Here is a 17,608-nt window from a genome sequence, read left to right as displayed (position 1 = left end):
TCCCCTTCCACGCGTAGCTGATCTGTGGTGTTTGTTCAGTCAAAGAAATTTTGGTTTTTTGACTCTCAGTGCTCCATACTCAAGGTGAGATGGAGGGACTGAGGTCTAAATCTTCTAAAGTGTCTTGCTAACTGGGACTGGGTTTTCGTGCAGTGGGTCATGATGAATCCCTGATGTATGTGTGCATGTGTGTGCATATGGAGAAAGTGTGAGAGTGGGTGTTTGAAGTATAGGAATTATTTGAATGTGTTGGAGAAGAGAGACCAAAGGTGAACTCTTTTGAATGCACGTATCATCCCAAAGGCAGTGTTTATAGGATTGGAATATATCTACCTGTTTTATTGTGCAGGGAATAGGATCCAGCTTATTCTCCATTCTGACAGCAGTAAGTAGACAGAGTTATAATGGAAAGCATCAGGCAAACTTAATAATAGGTGTGCTACCAGGTCTGGGTACAATATGTTTTTTTTGTCAGCCAGCTAAACAAAGATGCCTGGGAGAAAACATAAGAAGCAGATACTGGCCAGCTATGCTTAGAGAGGAGATGATGCTGGCCGCAGTTATATTTTAACAGTGAACGTACCAGACTTGAAGTCATGAAAAAAAAAACCCAAAAAAACAACAAACAAACTCTGAAAGGTCCGTCTGTTTTCAGTCTCTCGGGCAGGCGTGGTTCCAAAAGAATTAGGTTTGCTCAAATCCTACCCCGTTTTTCTGTACACCACAAGCCAGCTTTTCAAGAAAAAATATAAGCTGATTGATGGACAGTATCAGATGCTTTTCTCAAGGTCCAAAGTAATGACAGCAGACATCTGAGACTTATTAGAGCGCACACATTTCCCTTTCCCCCAGCACTAACCTCCACTACAGAATCTGAGTCACTGTGTCTTGGTTTATGTTGTGATAGTGAACCATTTATCAGGAATCGTTCCATTACAAATCAAATAGCCATGTGGTGGCTTATGCAATTCTTTCTCAAAGCAGTCAGCTACAATAGCAGAATGCATTTTCTTAGGTCTGTGGTTAATCAGCGTCCACTATGAAATTCATGACTGTGTAAAATAAGGGAGAAGAGTTTGGGCAACTTTGAAACCATACTGAAATCCATCTAAAAGTCAGGAACATGTTAATCATGCCAGTTAATGTCACAGCTGATGGGAACATGGTGTATCAAATATTTTGATGTGTGTTGCTATGGAGAGCCCAGGTTTCCATTACTGATGGTAAGGAGTAACGTGGGGCAGTACAGAAGATCTCTCAGGCCTCTGTACTTCTGGAACAGCGGGTCACACTTGAGATTTTAGTGCAAACAAAAGCATCAACCTGCATTAGCAAGAATTGGTTTGTTTATGTTAATGTATTGTTTAGATCCTAATGTTCCAGCTGATTACACCATCTCTGCCTTTTGGGACTGCATTTCTCCTCCACGGAAACAGAACAGCTCAATGAAAGCAGTTTCTAGATGTTTCTGCTCTTCCTTGAGGAACATTTGCTGGGAGCCCCTGTTGAAATCATAGAAATATGCAGGTTGGAAGAGACCTTTGGATATGTCCAGTCCAGCCTGACCAATTTCAAAGTTTTATCAGGTTGTTCAGGGCCTTCTTCTACAAAGGAATTCTCAGCAAACTCACGATTCCACTCAAATGTTGCAATTCCTAGTCTGGGAACAAGTGCCTTATATTAAGGCTATTTCTTTGTCCTCGATAGTCCAAAGATGTGTTGGGGAAAGCTGAGGCACCAGGAGAAAGGTAGGCAAAATTCCTTTATGGTAGTCAGATAGGGAACAAATGCTGTTGACTTTCCATGAACAGCAGTTTCTTCCTGAAACTTCACCATATAACAGGTAATTCTTAGGTCTGAGAGAGGAACTTAGAAAATCTGTCCTGCTATGTATGGGTTTTCGTTTATTAAGAGAGAGACTAAATAATGCAGAATAGGGGAAAGCCAGTGCTGGCTACTATTTTTGCACAGGGGAATTGGAGACACTGAAGAGAACGATGACTTCTAAAAGTCTGCCCTGAGGTGTGTGATGATCAATTAATGATCATCGGTGGATTGATCTGGAAAGCTCTTCTGTCTTTTAAGTTGTGATATACAACTCTGTGATTTTCTGTGTGACAGTTACCTGCATTTCAACAATCTGGAAACCCTGGAGCCAGAGACTTTTAGTGACCTGTCTAAACTTGAAAGACTGTAAGTAAAGATGGGATCTTGCTTGTGAATAGTTATTCTCACCTACTGTGGGGGACAGAAGGCAGCAAAAAACCCTTAATTTTGTGGGATAGTGACATTTCTGTAGCTTTAATTCCAGAATCTTACTAGGGTTTTATTTGCATGATGTCCTAAATGGAGAGAAATGCAGAAAAGAATTTCCTTAAATGAGGAAATTTTATGTACTTGTGAATTAGAGAGGTTACTGAGATTATAAAGGGAATTTCACATGTTGTGTTATGTTCATGTTTCCACATAAGTAGGGGTAAATCTACAGAAATCCTTACAGTTGGCCAAGCCGTGTTAAAGTACTGCGAGTACTGTTACTCTAGCTTTAAGGTCAACATTAGTCACTATTGGGCAGTGTATATGAAAAAAAGGGGTGGAAATGGAAACATGTTTTTCTTGTTAGACTTTTTTCTAACTTTGTTCCTTCTTGAAAGCAGCTAGGAAAGTAATTGCGGTGTCTCTTGCTCCCTGGTATTGCTTATAGTAATACCGTAGCCATGAGGAAAAAAGTTCAAGTAAAGGTTTTCATCCTACAGTGAAACCAGCAAACCTCATCTGTGCTGCACAGAAATGTACCTTACATCCATACATGCTGGGAAAAAAAACCCATGAGATCCAAATACCCCTTGGAAAATTCAGACCTGGATCAATACACCATGACTGATCTCAGTCTCTGTATTTGATCCAACAAATAATTTCAATCTAAATTTCAGAGGAGGGGTTGTCAGGATCCAAGCTGGGCAGCTAGGCTGAAGTTGTGTGTACACACGTGTATGCATACCTTTGCACTAGAGCTGCGCTACTTTTCTATTTCTTTCCTGTTCCATTGTTTACTAAAATTACTTCCCATCTTTTGTTAATGTTCTTTTATGAGTTTTAGGTGTAACTGACGTAACTAAATTTCCCCCTCCCTTAAGAAAATGGAGAGTTAGCTATTCCATCCTGGTCCTCACTGGTGCACTTTAGTACGATTAGTTTTCTTCTAAGAACCAGGAGTCTTATCTGTGTGCTAAAACTGTAAGTGAGAATTTACCTTCGCTTTATTCAGAGGTAAGCCCAGGTTAGGAGGGCGTTGTCTGAGTTAGATTTATGCATGGGTTTGGGTTAACAACTGCGCTGAGTCTAGGGCATACGTTGTCTAGCTTCTTTTGCTGGAGCCTTACTTTAATGGCTGTGCTTGTAAAATTTCCCTATCTTGTGTGAGGTAAAGAAGAAAAGGTTCCTTCTACGCAGGGGCTGACCCAAGCACAGAAAACATAGGGTGGATCCAGTCTGTAGGGATTTCATGCCCTTTGCAGAGCATAAAGCAGATTAGGGTTCCAGTTTAAATCTGTTACATCACATCTTGAGTCACCATTTCCAGTGCACACCCACTTTCTGCTTTGGTATGCTGCGTTGCACTCTCTTGCAAATGAATGAAATCCGTATAGCTCATAGAAACAAACACAGTAAATTTAAAATCTGAGCTCCGTTTTGATAAGCCCCTATTTATCTAAACTGAGTCTTGACCTAGGATGTTGTTATCTGTGTGGTGTAAATAATGAATAATGCTTTGGCATGGGCTCTTCCATTACAGATTCTTGCACAACAACAAAATTTCTAGGATTCATCCAGGGACATTCTCTCAACTGGAATCCCTCAAACGACTGTAAGTAAAAAACATTGCCTGCAAAGAACAATTATTTATCTTTGATCAGATGGCCAGAAACTGAGGAAAAATCTGCCTGTTTGGCAAAGATTCTTGTTGTTGCACTTCTAAGAGCACTGTTAATTATATTAAATGGTTATGGTTGGATGTGAGAGCTGATTTAACCAGTTAGTAGTTTCTTCATGCAGATGTCTAATTATAATCTAGCTATAATCTTCTTACAGCTCAATAATGCTACAGGAAATTTTTCCTGGAAAGTCTTCACAGGCCTCTGCTGTCCTACATGATCTGAGCCCATAAAACATCATTAAAAACCTGGAAAGTCCAGGTCTCAGATATGACCTCAGTCGTGACTTCAGATCAGTATATTCGCATGGAAGGAAAATCATAGCTGTAAAACAAAAGTCTTGTTTGTAGAGACTGAAAATACTCAGAAGGTTGCCAAGGTGCACTGTTCTTACCCACTGGAGGCATGCTCTGATGTGTTATTCCCTCTTAACCTTAGTGTCTCTTAAGCTTACTTTTTGCTTGTTTAAATCTTTCAGAGCTTATCTTTGTTTGTCTTTTAAATCTCTGGAAATGAGGTCTATGACAAGTTTTGGGAAAGAAGTAAGAACTGAAGAATTTTGGGGTTCTGCCATGACTTTAAACTACAAGAGAATAATGTGTTTCTCACTGCACACTTCTCCACTTTGCAGAAGTGGGAACAATGTGTCATGTTTCTTTAACAGAAAATAACTTGTGAAATTTTGTCTGTGTGTGTCAGAGAGAAAAAGGTAGGTTTACAAAATGCTGTATTGTGGCATTGCGTGAAATCTCCCATTCTCAACTGTTTATCTATTAAAATATTAGGCCTTTTTTTGGTGTGTTTGTTTTTTTTCCTCAGATGGCCAAGACCCATTTACAGCAAAGCTCTCCATGGGAAAGGAGGCATAAACTTGAGTTCTCTATAGTTTCTTTTATCCTTACGCATAGCACTGAACATAGTAATGAGGTCAGTGGAAGGAAAAGCATGGGTGGACTGGAAGGTCACCATTGCTCTCATTCGACATAGTTCAGGCATATGTTGCAGTAATAGAAAGTTCTTTCCAGTCATGCAGAAATGATACAATATCTAGCAATCGGTCACAGAAAAGGATTGATCCAAAGCTCACTAAAATCAATGGAGAATCTTTTTTACTGAATTCAGTGTACTCTTGTTAATGGCTTATGCCAGTGGAATATCCCATTGCTGTTCTTCACTACATGTTCATTTGGATACATTAAGTCTTGTGCTCTTTCTATGGCTGGGAAAGAAAAATAAAACTGTATGCCTGTCTTTGTGCTTATACAAATAAACTGTGAATTTAAATTTTAGCACTTGGACAATTAGGTACACAATTTTCCAGTTTCAGGACAGATGAAATATCTGCACCTTATGCAATGATATTTGAACTAAGAGTAAAAGGACACAGAAAGCTTCAACGGGAACAGCGTTGTCTGCCATTCTTACAGAATTTAGTAAGGGCTGAAATCTCCATCCTTTGGGAAATTTCAGTATTTCAGTGTCTCTTTTTGCCTAAAATTAACACAAGTATGCACAGTTCAGCTTCAGAGACTAACTTGCATTTGAAACTGGAATGGCTGCTAAATTATGTTAGTTTCTCAACAAAATAGTTCTGACATGCTTAAGGATGCTATTTAAACAGCGTCGGGAATGAAACGTCTCAAATTTCTGCTTGGGGTATAATTGAAGGTAAGGAACAACAGCCAAGAGATGCTTCATTCTGAAGGACTGTCCCCCGGCGGTGTGCTAGAGGAGGCAGGGGAGCGGGCAGGAGGCTGGGGAGTGAAACGGCTTTTCCTCGATCTCGTAGGCGACTGGATTCCAATGCCCTGCTTTGCGACTGCGACTTGATGTGGCTGGCCGAACTGCTGAAGAAATCCGCGGAGCAAGGCAGTATCCAGACAGCCGCCACCTGCGAGGCTCCGCGGGAGCTGCATGGGCGCTCCATCGTCACCCTCACCGCTCAAGAGTTTCACTGTGGTGAGTGAGCTGCGTTCAGCCCCTCCGCCGGGCAATCCTCGGTCCGTGCAGGTGTGCTGCAGACAGGGCTCTGGCCTGGGAGCTCTTCCTCCATCTCTCTCCCCTCCTTTTCCCTGGCCTGTGGTCCTGCTTGCTGTCTTCTTTGACTGCTGGAATGAAAAAGTTCCAGTGAGATCACCTGGGTTGATCAGTGTAGCGCCAAGAAGGTGGACAACCACAGGGATGCCTCGGAAAGCAGCTCTGTTTTGTCTGGCAGTTGTGTTCTTGGTTTTTAGATGGAGTAGGTCGGTAGAGGATCTTTTAGACGTCAGTGGCTGAAGCAGAAATCAGAAAAAGTGTCCTTCGGGTAGAACAGAAGGCGAAAACTGGGGAGTTTCAGTCACTGAAAACAAAAAAAACCTAAGGAAACACATAGTAGATACATAGCTAAATGTTTTGTTTGGCTGTGGTAATGTATTCTGTTTGTTAATTTGTTATTCTATAAATTTAGATAATTTCTCACTGAAAAATGCCATTTTGAAATTAAAGGTTTTGTTCTGAAAAATTCCAGAATGGAGTATTTCACAGAGAAAAAGACAGAACAGACTTTCATGTGCAGGCATTGGCAGAGGAAGGTGCAAGCATTGACTGTGGTTCCCTGATAGTATTTCACGGTTGGAAGATTCATTTTAAGATGTGTTCCCACACACCCTGGCCAGATAGCACCCACTTCAGTATGCCAGTTCAACAGTGCATATGGCCACGCTGTAAGCCAGACAGGTGAAATCAGCTGCATTTTGAAGAACTCTCCCTAGAATTCTGTTTTTCTTCTGTGATTTTTATTTTTTAATCTTGATTGTTTCATAACTCAGTTTAGAGGGCAGCCATCCAAAAAGCAGAACTGGCCCAAAAAGGGACAGCTAAGCTCCAGCGAGGAGGAGAGGACCTAGAGAGAGCACCTGGGGGCACAGGGACCGAGATTCACTTAACCTGGACGTGCTGCACAAGGGTTGTCCCTGACACATAGCCAGTGCCATGGTTCCTTAGCCATTAATATAAATTTGTTCTGGTTTAGGCATGGTGCACGGTGGGATGTCTGTCAAATTAGCCAGAGCACCTGGTGGGAAGATTTTATTGGCATCAGGCTTTTACGCTGGTATAATGCCAGCTGTAGGAAGACAAATGGTACATAATTCAGCATTAAATTCTAGTGATGCAGCCAGCGGATATCTAAGTCAGTATGAAACCTGCTGGTAAAAAGTTAATCCACCATTTTTTAACAGATGCGAGCCAGCAGAGCAAGTTTGTACTGGATCGGCATTTTTGATCACGTGGCTGTGGTGGTTTTGGTCCACCACTGGAGTCCCAGAAGCCAATTACCAGTCATTGACTTGTAGTCTAAGGAGTAAGAGCACCGGCCTTTCACTAGGAAGGTGGAAGGTTGTCACTTAATCTTATGAGTGATCCAGTTGGTTTTACTGCATTAGTAGTGGGCATAGAGTATGTGAGTAAGTATTCTGAATCAAGGTCAAGGGCTCCAAAGCATGTAAGTAAACTCCTTCCCATTTTAGCACATCCTTTAACTTGCTTAGGACTTGAGTGCATCTTAAAATGAAGCACGTAGTGAATTAGGGACATAATGAATAAAATTCAGTCAAAAGGGAAGTGGTGTAATTTGCGTGGAGCTGACATTATATTCAGATAAAACAGGCAGTTACTGAGAGCAGCAGGCTTCTGGGGCAGAAAAACAGCCCAAGTGGGGATGCTGATGACTTCTTCTGACTAGAGGAGCCAGTGGTGTGGACTGTAGGCTTTGTCTTTGTGCTGCCTACAATGGGTGTGTTAAAATGGTCTTTTTCAGAGAGCCCTCGCATAACCTCAGAGCCCCACGATGTTGACGTCCGCTTGGGAAACACTGTTTATTTCACCTGCAGGGCAGAAGGCAACCCAAAGCCTGCAATTATATGGCTGCACAACAAGTAAGTCTCACACAGTGAGCCCTGGGGTAGCGAAGGCTTCTACCAAGCATCAAGCTCTTCAGGTACTGCCTGTAATTACAAAAGCCATTTCATGCAACATAAAAAAATAAAAATGGATATTCGATGAATTGTATTTACCTTCCTTTTAATAGCATTTTCTGGTGATCATGTAATCCAAGTGGTGTTTTCATCTGCATTTGAAATGTTTCATCTGCATTTGTAATGGATTCCAAGAGTTTATAACTTTCCCATAAACATACTCTGCAGGCTGAAAACGATTGTTTTTTGATCAAAAAAGAAAAAGAATTAGTATTTCATGTTGCTCTAAGCCACCGTGCTTGCCATTTATTAACTGCTGAGATGCTTATCATCTCTGGGTCTTTTCTCACTGAAGGACTAGCATGCTGGGAGAATGCCTTTCTTTCAAAGGGAAAATCAGTGGGTTTGACTGAAAGACAGATATTGCAAAGCTGCATATAGATTAATGTTCTGTGCAGCAACACTGAAAAAATATATGGCTGTTCTAGGTGCCAAAGTATTTCTGGGAAATGCTACACAATAAAATATTCCGTGCTTGAGCAGTTGCCCGTTATGGAAGTGAAGTTACTTAGCTGCTTTATGAGCTTCTTGTCTGTGGGAGCCTGAGTAGGGCCCAGATATTAATAAAAATGATCAGTGTATGATTCCTCAGCTAACTCCCTGCTAGGCAAAGTTTCAGCACAGAGCAAAAGTTTATGGCTGCGTTAAGTCCCCTGGAAGGAAGGTTTTGTTAGGGAAATGCTGGCAGGCTCCCAAGGATAGCATTGTAAGAGGGGTAATGATAATAAATGTTCCCCAAACTAGGTATGACTATAATGAGGAGATACCAGGGGAATTAAATGCCCAGCAAGCATATTAGTTTGCATGGTGGATTCAGCCTTTGTCTTAGGAGAGGAGAGAGGTTCCTTCTCTCTTTTCAATCGTTTGCAGCTATCCAGGATTCCTCTGTGCTGGGACAAATGGGATACAGCAATGGGACCTTCTGTCACGGGCTGGATTCCAGGAGTTGCAGGTCATTGTAGAAAGAAAGAAGATATTTCACAGCTCTCAGATCTTGGAAAGGAATCCAAACTGTGTTGAGGTCCCATGGTGAATTACTCAGAGCTCTTTGCCCCCCTGAGGCCTTTGAGCTTTGTTCAAATAGAAATGGCTGCACACAATAACAATGTTAATTCATTACTATATTTACTTTTTAGTAAATAATGAGAATAAACTACCAGGCCTAGATGTCCTGACAACAACAACAACAATACTTTTGCATGGGAACAGTATTCTCTCCTGATGAGCTATAAATGTCATAAGTAGTCAGTGGTGAGACAAAGAGTGGCTCACCCAGGGAGTAAATCATATTTGGAGCTTAATTTCAGCGCTCTAAATCATAACTCTTGCTATAAATTTCATGAAGTCTCAGAATAGCTCCAGGGAACACCAGCCTACTGCAATGCATACACCGCCTTCCCCCTCCCCTGACATCTAGTAGGAAGAACACTAGTCTTTTCTCCTTCCAAACTTAGTCTCCTTGTGGCTGTTTTTCAGTAATGAGATTGACATGAAAGATGACAACCGTCTTAACCTGTTGCAAGATGGAACCTTGATGATCCAGAACACCAAGGAGTCGGACAAAGGCGTCTACCAGTGCATGGCCAAGAACATAGCTGGGGAGGTCAAGACGCAGGAAGTCGTTCTGCGCTATTTTGGCACCCCATGTAATTGAGCTTTGCACACTCTTGAAGGCCCAGTGAGGGAGTGCTGGGGGCTGAAAATGGAGCTAGTCAGATTCGATCCCCGCTTTACAAGCGACAGGTTGTTCTTGGTGCGCTGGGGCAGTGTGTGGCTAACAGCATAGTGGTTTGAGCTGCAAGGTGGTTCTTCATGGGAGTGAGAAGTAGGGGGTTTAGAGATTGGAGGTATTTTGGGACAAGGGAGGGAATTTAGAGATTGGAGAGAATTTTGCAGCACAGAGGTGTCAAGGGTGAAGGGAAAATGGGAGTGGAGAATGTGTCAGCAGTCAGTGACAGAGAGAGGGAAAATGAGATGAAGGAAATAGTGCTGTGGGAATTATTCACATTGAAGATTTGGAGGTCAGGGAAGAGCTAGGTGAAGACTAGCCGGGCTGCGTGAAGAGTCCGAGGAGCTTCTGTCCATAACCAGGCAGGCAGCATGGCTTCTGGTTTCTGAAGCACTCAATTTCCTTCCAGCCAAGCCCACTTTTGTGATCCAGCCGCAGAACACTGAAGTGCTGGTTGGGGAAAGCATCACCTTGGAGTGTGGGGTCTCTGGGCACCCCCACCCTCGCATCAGCTGGACACTTGGCACAGGCTCTCCTTTACCACAGGATTCCCGTTTTGCCATCACCAGCTCTGGAGGACTCTACATTCAGAACGTCACCTTCCTGGACCAGGGGCAATACAACTGCAATGCCAGCAACACTGAGGGATCCATCCAGGCTACAGCAAAGATCATAGTGCAAGGTGAGGAGTCCCTGGCTGACATTATTTCTGGAATAAACACTCAATCAGTGGGTGTGTATTTAAGCCATGTACACTGTGACCGGTTTTGTTCCCGTGAATAGAGAATTAATTCGCTCTTGCTGTGCGAATTTTTGCCTACTGTTCTGTCATTGCTCTCCTGTTCAGATTCTCCCAGGTTTCTCCTTATCCCCACCGATCAGACGGTAACTGAGGGGCAAAGCGTGGATTTCCCCTGCTCTGCCGAGGGTCATCCTCCACCTGTTATTGCCTGGACAAGGGCAGGTACTTCCTCATCTGTCTTCGGTTTTCTTTCTTCCGTGCCACCCTCTGTAGGGTGTGGGTGAGAACACTGAAGCTACTGATCCAGGGCAATGAATTGCAGTGATGATACATAACAGATGGTGAGTTAGTACGCAGTGCAGCACAGGCCTAGTCATGCTAGGTGTCTTAGATCACCAAGGATAGCGTTAAATATTGAGGAAGGAAAGTACACTTTCAGGTCTGTGATAACCTAAGCCATCATATGGGAAGGAAGCAGTGTACATTTTTTCATCCACATGAAACCGTCAAAGCCTTGAGCTTCCTCCTGTTGTGGCTTCTTACCTCATTCAAAAAGGCAAGGTCTGGACACTCCAGGTTGGTGGGTATCGCTACGCACCAGCTCTCCATCGTTGTCATTGATTTTGTCCTCTTGGAGATAGTGTTGCAGGAGAGCAGCAGTTCACCACGGACAAACCTCTGTGGTTTCTTTTTGCTTAGGAAAAAACACTTTGGGCCAACAGGTGGTGGTGAACTTTTGAAGTCTCGGGTGGTTGTCAGCTCTGGCTCCACTGAGTTGATCCCATCTAACACTTTCTGGGACAGGAGCCAATAATGCTTGGCCCAGAGGCCCTCCAACTTTTCCTCATGCTTCACAAGCCAGAATTAATGGTTTAGTGCTGTGGAGAATTCATGGCTATTGTATCCCAGCTTCCACAGCAATAGCCCTGACACTGAGCTAAGAAGGACCAGCTGAAATTCTCCTTGACCAGAATGTTCTCCATCCCCTTTAACCTGTTCCATTCCCCTGTCCAGATTTCAGAAGATACGTCTTAGAGAGATTGAAAGGAGCACAGTGACAAGAACTAGGATTATTAATAAGACTGTTTTATAACCAGGTTTGGTAGGTCACTCAGCAATGCAAAGGTTAACTAAACATGACAGTGCTTTAATAGAAGACATACTAAGAACAAGGCAAGAGAAAGAGAAATGATGGAACAAAGCATGTTCTCAAAACCACTCTTGAAAGTGTACAAAGGATTCAGATTCCCTTTGGTATGATAGGCGACTAAATAGCAGACCTCTTGGTTTAGAGCAAAACTGAGTATTTTAAGAAAATTACCAATAAACTGAAAAGTGAAAAAACTGTGCTTTGGTTTAGTAAAATATTTAACAAGCATTTAACTCTGCTTTTTTGACCAGGTGGGCCTTTGCCGAATGACCGGAGACATAGCATCCTCTCCACTGGTACCCTGCGGGTGATGAGGGTTGCTTTACATGACCAAGGTCAATATGAATGCCATGCTATCAGTGCCATTGGTGTAAGGAGCCTCCCAGTACAGCTGACAGTGACCCCTCGAGGTAAGCTGGTAAAAGCTAAAGCTGGTGGGTAATAAGGGCTGGCAAATGGGTTTCATTAAGTTTATATTATGCTAAATAATGCATTGTCTGACAAGGCAGGGAATTGCCCTAATTCCCCTGAGTTGTGATTTTGCTTTTGCCCAGGAGCAGAAATCTAGCCATAAAAGCTCCATCAGTTGTTGGGAAATTCTAACAAGTTTTCCAGAGTGCCAAGATCTATAAATTGGAAGAAGTTGCTTCAGTTTTCGTTATTTGAAAATTTGTTTTGTTGTCTAGAAAGTATATAGTTGTGAGGATGAAACTCATCTGATTCGGTCAGTAAAAGGGAGAAGGGACTGTATCAGTCTGCATCTGAAAGGATAAACATTAGGGCAGGGTTTGTATGATCAGAAGTGACCAGTTACTTTGACAAGTTACCAGTCATCAGATGAACGATGATATCTGACCAGCTGAGTGAAAAATGAAGATGTGGGCTTTTTACTGTCTTTGGGAATTGTTATTATGAATAATGATTTTGGTAAAGAAAAGGAAACAGAGGATGTTTGTTGGAGACTTTGGAGAAAGTTTTATTAATTAAAATCTTGGTAATTCTTTTTTTCTTTTCCTATTTTTAATTTTGGCTTTCCTACCAAATGAATTATACTGTTTTTTTAAATTAAATATTCTGCAGAAAAGCAATAACTTATCAGCAAGATTTACCTCTGGTTCAGATATATTTGTCTTAAACACTAGCTACTGGATTATAGTTCAATCTAAATTCAGGTGTTCTAGAATCAAGCCTTCAAAAAACACAAGTCATGCAGAAATGCTTTCATGTTTTTATTTTCTTTTTTATTCCCATGTAAATGATCTTTTTCAACAAGAAAACATCCCTGCTGTTTCACAAACACGCTGGAATTTTACCAGTGGTAAACTGCAGAGAAGGAAACCAGCTAGAAACATGTGAAAGTAGTGATGCTTCAGATGAAGAATTCCCAGATTACTGGAAGACCAGGGGGATCGATATGATCAGTAGTCTGACCTGACTAACACGTGCCACAGAGGCTCATACAATAATTCTTGAATCAATTCACAATAGTTATTTCAGCTAGAGCATCTCTTCTAGAAAGTCTTTGACTTAAAGATGCTGACATATTCCTGTGTAATTGTCCCAAGCTGAGACATGAATAGTAGCAGAAAATAATAAATGTAAATTATGGAGGACTTGGTAGAGAGACAGAGAACATGGTTACTGACACCTCTTTGAAGAGCTCTTGCAACAGCAGAAAATGCCCAGCAGCTCTGATTTCACAGTAGTGAGATGTTTCAAACATGGATGTGGCTGTTTTCCTCAATGCATTTCTCGTGCTAGTGACTCTTTTTCCTGTGTTGCACAGTGATACCTGTGTTTCTTCATCCCCCCCAAGATGTGGTGGCAGAGACAGGCCAGGATGTTGCGATTACCTGTGCTGCCCAAGGAGATCCACGGCCCACCATAACCTGGGTCAAAGTAAGAGACTCTATTGCTTGATAGTCACCACAGGCCCTGCACAACTCTCTGGTTAAACAGCTCTCCCAGCTCGGTCTCTTTGTGCACTAGACGTGGAAGAAGTTGTTCTTGAAGAAATGTTAAGACTAACTTTTCCACTGATTGTGGTTTTAAATGATTTAAAAAAATGTTTATTTTTCTCAAGCTTTAAGCCGAGCAATGCAGAATGCCTTTTTCTCTTGCTTTTCCTTCCAGACAAGTCATGTCCTTCCAAACTACTGACCTTCCAGGGTGTTATTAACATTGTTTGACTATTCCTGGAAAGTACTGAAAAAAGATACTTTTTAAGTAGCTTGTCCTTATTTACAGATTTCCCACTGGCAGAAGTGGGATGCAATGCTTTTGTGTAACAATTTTGGCTGGCTCCAGCTTTGATGGGGCAAAGCCATGGTCAGTCACAGCTACGCTGCACTTTGGCTACTGTTTTTAGAAAAATTCATTAGGTGGAGCTCTTCAGACTTCGCCCTGCTGTGCCACAACAGCTACGACCTTCACGGGGACCTACCATACCTGTGAGCACAGTCAGGCATGGAAGAAATTACAGGGAAAATGCATGAGCCTCAGTTACCTGCAGAGGTCTCTTAGAGGTGATCTGCAGCTTGCCTTGGGCTGCCCAGAGTCAGCAAAAGCTGGTGTAATTGCAGTTCAAGGTCAGCAATATCCATCAGTTTCAGATGGCTCCCAAACTGAAGGTGTTCAGAGCTTATGTGGCTCTAAATTTCTGTGACAGCGTGGGGGTACAGCACTCACTCCTGCCAGCTGGTCTGTGAGAAGTGCGGTGAAGTGCATGCAGTGCTTCTGCCTTGCAGTGGGTGCCTGAAGGCAGATCAGGGTGAAGGAGCTGAACAAGGATGCCACTGCAGTGGGTTCAGTAAGGCAGCATCAGATGTGCTTTTGTGCTTTTCTGGGTTTTTTGGAAGAGCAATGCTAACATCTGGTGGCCGCACTGGTTAATCACATCTGTTGATGGGTTTGCTGGGAAGGGTGAAGGCTGAAGGCTGGGGTGCTAGGAGGCTTTCCACACACTGATGCCTTTTTTGTCTTTTGATCATGCAACAGGAGGGAATTCAGATCACGGAGAGTGGCAAGTTCCACGTAAGCCCGGATGGGACCCTCTCCATCCAAGACCTTGGCGTGGCTGATCAGGGCAGATACGAGTGTATAGCAAGAAACCCCTTTGGCTTCACCTCCAGTACTATGCAGCTCACTATCACTGGTAGAGTATCTCCTGTGATCCTTTAGCGCCTTCTCTCTTCTCTGCTCTCATGTAAGGGAGGGGTTGTGCTGTATTGATGCCTTTGCTTTGAAGGATAATTCTGCTAATTCTTTAGCTTCTTTATAGAGAGGCCATTCACAGACATGATGAGACAATCTTTCAGTTGTGTAACCCCGTACACCTCCCAGCTGTTCCTCACTGTTATCTCAGCTGAGATGCAATTGCACAGTGCAAAGGAAAAGGTGTTGTCTTAAACTACCTCCCGCGAGCCTGCTTTGTCTCACACTGCAGTGCGCTGACAGTGTGCTTGTAGTTACTGCGTCTCCGTTGAGAGGCAGTAACTTATTAAAATGTGCTAACATGCTCTCAAGTCACTGTCTGACCGTAACCTCACACACTAGGGGAGGAAGAATGAGAACAACATTGTTGGTGCAAACACAGGGTTTTAAAAATTCACTAAATCCCTTGGGGCTGGGAAATGATTCTCTAGTTTTCAAACTACATCTCTGTGTATTAGGGAAGGCTAAGCAGAAACTGTAATGAATAAAGAAGAGTCACTCTTCTGCTAATCAAACCAGAGGTCAAGTGTGGAAATTGTGCTTCTTGGAGGGTAAGGAAGAACTGATAAGGAAAAAAATTCAAAGGCGAGCAATAAGGTTAAAAACTTAAGTAGAGGCATATTTCTCAAGCACGCAGGAATAACCAGCATGAATAGTGAGTAGATTATTAGACAAATTTATTATCATTTTCTATACAGGGATTGTATGCAAGGAACTGAGAATAACCTGTAATTTCTTTGTTGTTTAAAATTATTCATAAGATAATTGCTATGATTTATGCCTGATTGGTACCTCATTTTCCAGCTGCCTGTTGCACTACGTCCATAGCCAAATGGGAACTGGTTTGCTTATCTGTAACAAAGGGCCTGTGTATTGTCCCCCAGAATGGCAGGGAGGTGGGTCACATTTAGAGCCACATTTGCAATCTGTGGACCACAGTTAGGTCTGAAGGGAAATTTAGGGTCAAATAACTTAATAGAAATGCCATTCTGTGCTGGCCAGAGCTTAATAAATTAATTAATGCTTTAAAAATGCATTCTATAGTATTTTTTTAAGAATTTAAGTGTTTCCTTCTGAAGGTATTCAAAAAACAGCTTTCCTTTTTATTTTAAATTGTGTTTGATGTGTTAACACTGAATTTGAAGTGAATTAGAAATGCTTCAGAAAGGAAAAATTAATGCATAAGCAATACATTAAAATGAACTTTGAGATTTAGAAGTTTCCTTCATGGGAAGAAAATGCACTATTTTGGGATAGTCCACTGTAATTTGTACTTTTTCTGCTTTAGCCACAAACCAAAATAGATGTTTATTTGGAAAGCGCCACAGCAGCAGACTCCATATATGTGTTCCACAGACATCTCCCCCAAAAGTCACCTGTTTTGCCATAGTTTCTTCTGTCAGTTAATTTCTCTTTCAGAATATCTGTTATAAAGTTTCATGTTGTTTATGTGGCAAATGGTAATGGTGTTCTACATGCAGTGGAGTTACTATGATGCTCGTACTGATATGTAGAGTTTCTTGAGCTTGGAAGAGAGATTCTTAACAAAGTAAATTAAGAAATTGGTATTCTCTCGCTCTTTTGGAAAGCCATGGATGTCGGTCGGAGCGGTGACATGTTTGTAGCCACATCAATACGGGAAGCCATCAGCAGTGTGGACTACGCTATTAATTCAACACGCACTGAGCTGTTTAGCAAGTAAGTGCATGAAGCACCAAGATCAGAGATGTGAAGCAGAAAAGAGATAAAAGAGATGCTGAACGAAGCTTTTCGAAATCTCATTTTGTTGGTGACAATCTATAAATAAAAGCTGCACTATTGTTTCATGTACTGGAGATTGAAGCGACACCATGTAGATGTAAGAATGAGATAGAGATTCATAACAGGAAGGTGTTTGGGATTCTGGAAACGTCTTAGATATTAATATCACCTTCTATGTCATATATATCTGCTACATGCATTTTGTCAGCTGGAGCTGGCTCTAGAGACAGTGCATAGAAAAGAAAATAATCAGCATAGTCATTTTATAAAAGCAACTGACTTAGTGCAGGGTGAATAAAAATAATAATTTAATTACAACCATTTTCTTAATGAGAAATTACTTCTGAGTGAATGGAAATTCCCTCCTCTTCTATCCAAAAATAAGCTTTTTATTGAAAAGATAGACAGTTTGTGTTAAGCCAAAAACCTCTGGGTTTCAGCTGTTGAAAAGTGAAAAATACATTACTAGAGTAGAAGAAATAGAGATGCTGAGGAAATTAAATGTGTGCATTTTCCTGGGGAAAAATATCCTGTCTTTATCATCTGCATATGCAGGCAAGCCACATCATTCATATGCACTAGATTTTGGGGTTCAGCATCAGACAAGGCTTAGAACCTGCCTGCTGCTGCCTGCGGTGTCTCGTTGCTCTGAACAACATACTCATTTTAATATTTCTGCATCACTTTTAATTCCTTGAAACAGGCGCCCCAAGACTCCCAATGACCTTCTGGCTCTCTTCCGTTACCCCCGGGACCCCTATACCATTGAAACAGCCAGGGCGGGTGAGATCTTTGAAAGAACCTTGCAGCTGATTCAAGAACATGTGCAGCAAGGCTTAATCGTGGATATGAATGTCACAGGTATGAAAGATGTATTTCCCTCCTTAACTCTCCTTAACTCTGAACAGATTTCTGGGTAAGATTTAATTAAAACAACAGTTTATCCAGAAAGATAAAGTGTGGAACGTTGTACCAAAAGTCTAGATCAGTAACTCAAGAAATGTGTTGTCAGGATTGCAATTCTCTCTTACATCTAATGATTTTTTTAACAGCCAGAGGGCT

The 17,608-nt window shown here is 42.0% G+C and overlaps 1 protein-coding gene across 2 annotated transcripts in view; it reads left to right on the top strand.

Annotated features, from left to right (window-relative positions):
- Positions 1 to 17,608, top strand: part of LOC112979038 (peroxidasin homolog) — a 51,280-nt gene that overhangs the window by 24,738 nt on the left and 8,934 nt on the right. For both annotated transcript variants that reach the window (XM_026092907.2, XM_026092908.2), the window contains exons 5-16: positions 2,122 to 2,193; positions 3,797 to 3,868; positions 5,725 to 5,894; positions 7,735 to 7,852; positions 9,428 to 9,597; positions 10,090 to 10,362; positions 10,528 to 10,644; positions 11,824 to 11,982; positions 13,359 to 13,471; positions 14,570 to 14,726; positions 16,375 to 16,483; positions 17,250 to 17,407. In XM_026092907.2, coding sequence (XP_025948692.2) covers positions 2,122 to 2,193; positions 3,797 to 3,868; positions 5,725 to 5,894; positions 7,735 to 7,852; positions 9,428 to 9,597; positions 10,090 to 10,362; positions 10,528 to 10,644; positions 11,824 to 11,982; positions 13,359 to 13,471; positions 14,570 to 14,726; positions 16,375 to 16,483; positions 17,250 to 17,407 — 1,688 coding nt within the window. The remainder of the gene's footprint in view (positions 1 to 2,121; positions 2,194 to 3,796; positions 3,869 to 5,724; positions 5,895 to 7,734; positions 7,853 to 9,427; positions 9,598 to 10,089; positions 10,363 to 10,527; positions 10,645 to 11,823; positions 11,983 to 13,358; positions 13,472 to 14,569; positions 14,727 to 16,374; positions 16,484 to 17,249; positions 17,408 to 17,608) is intronic.

The sequence above is a fragment of the Dromaius novaehollandiae genome, chromosome 16, assembly GCF_036370855.1.
Source record: "Dromaius novaehollandiae isolate bDroNov1 chromosome 16, bDroNov1.hap1, whole genome shotgun sequence".
In the NCBI taxonomy this organism is placed as follows: domain Eukaryota; kingdom Metazoa; phylum Chordata; class Aves; order Casuariiformes; family Dromaiidae; genus Dromaius; species Dromaius novaehollandiae.
Note: the sequence above shows the minus strand (reverse complement) of the source record. Positions and strands in the feature narration are given on the sequence as shown.